This window comes from Limulus polyphemus, unplaced genomic scaffold, assembly GCF_000517525.1.
Source record: "Limulus polyphemus unplaced genomic scaffold, Limulus_polyphemus-2.1.2 Scaffold3274, whole genome shotgun sequence".
NCBI classification, from domain to species: domain Eukaryota; kingdom Metazoa; phylum Arthropoda; class Merostomata; order Xiphosura; family Limulidae; genus Limulus; species Limulus polyphemus.
In genome coordinates this window covers 16,883-22,005 of record NW_013668884.1, presented here as the reverse complement: position 1 = coordinate 22,005, position 5,123 = coordinate 16,883, and the positions used below count along the sequence as shown (strand labels likewise).

The window sequence follows — 5,123 nt, the reverse complement described above, 5'->3', positions numbered from 1 at the left end:
GGTTTATCATGTAACTTACTTACCCTTCACTAGTTAAAGTATAAAGGTTTATCATGTAACTTACTTAAACCTTCACTAGTTAAAGTATAAAGGTTAATCATGTAACTTACTTACCCATGACTAGTTAAAGTATAAAGGTTTATCATGTAACACACTTACCCATGACTAGTTAAAGTATAAAGGTTTATCATGTAACTTACTTACCCATCACTAGTTAAAGTATAAAGGTTTATCATGTAACTTACTTACCCTTGACTAGTTAAAGTATAAAGGTTTATCATGTAACTTACTTACCCTTCACTAGTTAAAGTATAAAGGTTTATCATGTAACTTACTTACCCTTGACTAGTTAAGTCCACCACAACCAGGTCATTATTTAAAAGCACCACTATAGCATAAGGTTCCTGAAAGTCTGGAAGGGAAAGAACATCAACAACACTTCAACCAAATAGAACATGTAATTATCACACAGATTATCTTTCATTAACATATAACTCAGGCTTATATCAAAAAGACAACTAACATGTATTAGTAACAATCATGTTTTTGTATAGTCACATTATATACACACACATCTTTACTTTCAAATTACACTTTCCACAACATGAAAATAATCAAAGATCTGAAAAATACTAATAATCCACAGTTTCACATTTGAATGTCTTCCAATCAAGTCACATTCATAATACATATTGATATTTCCTTTTTAAATTAACAAACTGTCATATCAAGCACTTTAATTACACAAAGGAAATACAGAAATTAGCAAAAAGTTAACTTAACATCTACACCTAATCTTACCATCTAAAAACTGTTTGTGTGTGATACTTACCACTATCGCATACTGTCACAACACTGTTAGTGTGAAACTTAACACTATCGCATACTGTCACAACACTGTTAGTGTGAAACTTAACACTATCGCATACTGTCACAACACTGTTAGTGTGAAACTTAACACTATCGCATACTGTCAAAACACTGTTAGTGTGATATTTACCACTATCTCATACTCTTACTGTCACAACACTGTCAGTGTGAAACTTACCACTATCGCATACTCTTACTGTCACAACACTGTCAGTGTGAAACTTACCACTATCGCATACTCTTACTGTCACAACACTGTTAGTGTGAAACTTAACACTATCGCATACTCTTACTGTCACAACACTGTTAGTGTGAAACTTAACACTATCGCATACTCTTACTGTCACAACACTGTTAGTGTGAAACTTAACACTATCGCATACTCTCAACATACTAAAACTGTTAGTGTGAAACTTACCACTACCACATACTCTCAACATACTAAAACTGTTAGTGTGAAACTTAACACTACCACATACTCTCAACATATCAAAACTGTTAGTGTGATACTTAACACTACCACATACTCTCAACATATCAAAACTGTTAGTGTGAAACTTAACACTACCACATACTCTCAACATATTAAAACTGTTAACACACTAACAGTTTTAATATGTTGAGTATGTGGTAGTGTTAAGTATCACACAAACTTAACACTACCACATACTCTCAACATACTAAAACTGTTAGTGTGAAACTTACCACTACCACATACTCTCAACATATTAAAACTGTTAGTGTGGGAAACTTACCACTCTGCCAGGGTGTCTCACAAAGTGTAACAAAATCTACAATATTGTGCTCCATCTCCAGAACTGTTGTTGTTTTTCCGTGAATGACTGTTAGGCTAAGTGTCTTCCCAGTTTTCTCGTGAGGTAAACCCCCAGAAAAGATAACAAACGAGTCTCTGCAAATGTAAAAAAAACAACCTTAAAACCATAAAATACAAAATCTCACAAACAAGGTTAAAATAAGCAATACAGTCTGAGTCAAGAATCAAATGATCAATATCCAAATATATAATAGTTCCAAAACTAAAATCAGTATCCAAATAAATAATAGTTCCAAAACTAAAATCAATATCCAAATAAATAATAGTTCCAAAACTAAAATCAATATCCAAATAAATAATAGTTTCAAAACTAAAATCAATATCCAAATAAATAATAGTTTCAAAACTAAAATCAATATCCAAATAAATAATAGTTTCAAAACTAAAATCAATATCCAAATAAATAAGTTTCAAAACTAAAATCAATATCCAAATAAATAATAGTTTCAAAACTAAAATCAGTATCCAAATAATAGTTTCAAAACTAAAATAATATGAAATCACAAAATTATAAAATGCAAGTAATTTAGTCTCACAATCAAAGTCCAAGTTTGAATTTCAAACAAGTAATACTAAACCAGATAACCAATATCCAATTTAAAAGCCTAAGAGTCACAATTCTAAATCTACTTAGGTAATACAGAGCTTGAATCATGGTCTGAATTCATTTAAACAGTAGGAAGGCCAGCAATGATAATCTGAGTTTAGGTAAGTAGAAAGCACATTAATAATAATGGGTTAAGTTCAAATAAATCACCTGGTGAGGGAATTGGTTCCATTATTTAATACAGTAGAATCACAGAGACAACTGTAAAGGTCCACTTTTCGAAAGTGCTCAGGTTATAGGGTTTTTATTAATTTGTTGTTCTAATAATCATAGCAATACATATTTGATTTCACAATATTTCAAGTTGGATTGAAAACGTTAATTCAGATCAGCTCTGAAGTTACTATGATGTGTTCACTTATATTAAACTTTTCAAATATTTGTCACGTACTCGAGTGAAATGCGTTTCGACTTTATGCATAATTCCTGGACTTGTTCATGCTCACTGGCTTCAGAATCAAATATATTTGAGTATTACTTGAGCAGACAAGTCAGTATATTACTGTTTGATTCCTAACTTATTCTTGATTGGCAAAAGTTTTACGATTTTATTGTAAGCAGTTTTTTTTATTTCTCTCCCAACATAATAATTATTATTGGTACAAAACACATTTGTTGAACAATGTTGAACACTATTGACGGTAAGAATTGTTAGATTTTAAAAAAACCCCTTATTAATAATCTTTTATACTTTACAACAACAAAAATTGATATTGTCCAGTAAAATAGTGTTACTACACATACATTGTTTATGAAATATGGTATTTGTTCATCTTCTTTTGCATAGAGTTCTTTGAATCATGCTTCTGCATGTGGTTGTTGGATGGTGTTTGAAAATCCAAGTAATTATGTGCTATTATTTGATAGGATTTTTATATTTGGTAAACATACCTCTCTGAAATTCATAGCCAGAAGTTTAGTCCGAATTGGATATCGTGAATGGTAAATAACAGATCTGTCACTAAAGTGTGTAAAGTAAACATTTTCGATTTTAGAAAAAAAACGTGTAGGTTCAAGAAGTCTTGATAGACTTAGCTTACTTTTAGGCCAACAGGAATGAAACATAAAAAATCTGTGTCTATGGTTCGTGAATTTCTAGATAAAACATTTTTTGTTCTCAATTTTTGAACTTAAGCTATGAAAGTTTTAAAGGACAGGTTAGGCTTAGTGTTTGTTAAAACTTTTTCTTTTTACAACAGTATAATTTCTAAGCTAAACACATGAAAATAGTAACGTCATATACTTATGTTTAGTTTTTACATCCGAAAAAACTGCACCCGATAAGGTAAGGTTGGAAAATAAATTGTCACAAAAAAATAGTGAACTTAATATCAGACAGGTCATAAGAACAAACTGTGTATTTCCTGCATATGCTCAGCTACAAACTGCAAGTCAGACTCACCCTCCCCGGACTGTCTTCCACTCTACCTTATAAATTGTTTTACAAGGTCCAGCTTTACTCTCTTTGCTTGTTGCTTGTGCTAAAAAAAAAACAATTTGAAGTCAAGATCTTATTTCATTACACACAACAAAATCTAATTTCAGACTCTTATCAATTTCAACTGTTCACACTTAACGTTAATAGTAATCCACGAGTATCACATACCATGAGGGTGCATGACTGTTGTGGGTTTTAACGGTGTCCTGAGGTTCCAAGTGCTAATGCTGCCATCTGTGTGGCTACACATAAACTGTTTCCCATCATGATGCCATGAAACAGACTTGAGAGGCTTAAATAAAAAAGTGGATACATCTAAACCTTTACACAATTTGACATGTATACTTTTTGTTCTCCTTATTCAAAATTTTCCCTCCCCCCCATTTTCTCTGGCTATATATAAAAAAAAAAAAAAAGATTCACACACTTTAGTATCATTTATCTTTCAAAAATTGTATCAAATAATCAAAGATTCTTAAAATATACAACATTTCCATGGGAGCTTTCCTCATTATAGCTTCATCAGACATACACATTAAAAAGATCAAAATAAGTTTGACATTAATCGTTAAACAATGACCTGTATTAACTGCTCTTTTAGCTAGCCGAAAGATTACATTTTTATTTCACAGAACCAAGTTTCTGAATATCTAGAACTTTAAAATATCTCAAATTAACCCCCTTGAAATATAGATTTTTTGTCCTACCTCAGTGTTCTGTACTCTCATCTCTGCAGCTCTGTTCCTCAGGTCCCACAGCACCACAGCACCAGATTCAAATCCTACTAGAAGCTGAAAGAATATGTTGAATACTATTAAAAAGTTCCTCTAAAGTACCAGGCTATTAGAAGATCCTTCTCAATATGCAAGTTGTCGATAGATTAACACCTTTTAATAGATTTGCAAGTAAGAAGATTCATATAATAAACTGCCTTACAACATTTTGGAGAAGTCTTCAGTATAAAAAACATAATAAACCATTATTAAAAAAAAAAAAACAGAACGTAAGATTACCTTACAAACTTGCAACAAAATATAACATGAAACAAAAAATGTAATGAATTTCTCATTTCAGCTGTAGTGACAAATTAGTGCAAACAATACAATAGTTGAATGGAATTTTTTAAGACCTTCCCACAATTATGTTTGAATAAATAAAACAGACTATAATTCTAAGTATACATTAAAAGACCTAAAAATTTGATTTAATAGGACAACATGTTTCATCCATTTTTTGGGGAGCATTTCATATATTTATTCATTAGTTTTCTTAAAATGTATTGAATTAATTCTCCATTATGTCTGATGTACCATCTGGTGTGTCAACATCGTGAAGATGTAGTGTCTGCTGTTCCATCTGGTGTGTCAACATCG

General features: G+C 31.2%; 1 protein-coding gene across 3 annotated transcripts in view; it reads right to left on the bottom strand.

Moving 5' to 3' along the window:
- LOC106469048 (syntaxin-binding protein 5-like) overlaps positions 1-4,539 on the bottom strand; it is a 55,031-nt gene extending 50,492 nt beyond the window's left edge. For all 3 annotated transcript variants that reach the window (XM_013929502.2, XM_022397441.1, XM_022397443.1), the window contains exons 1-5: positions 4,458-4,539; positions 3,919-4,042; positions 3,715-3,793; positions 1,626-1,780; positions 340-412 (exon numbers count right to left, since the gene is read on the bottom strand). In XM_013929502.2, coding sequence (XP_013784956.1) covers positions 340-412; positions 1,626-1,780; positions 3,715-3,793; positions 3,919-4,042; positions 4,458-4,478 — 452 coding nt within the window. In that variant the 5' untranslated portion in view covers positions 4,479-4,539. The remainder of the gene's footprint in view (positions 1-339; positions 413-1,625; positions 1,781-3,714; positions 3,794-3,918; positions 4,043-4,457) is intronic.
- Between the last annotated feature and the right edge of the window lie 584 nt (positions 4,540-5,123).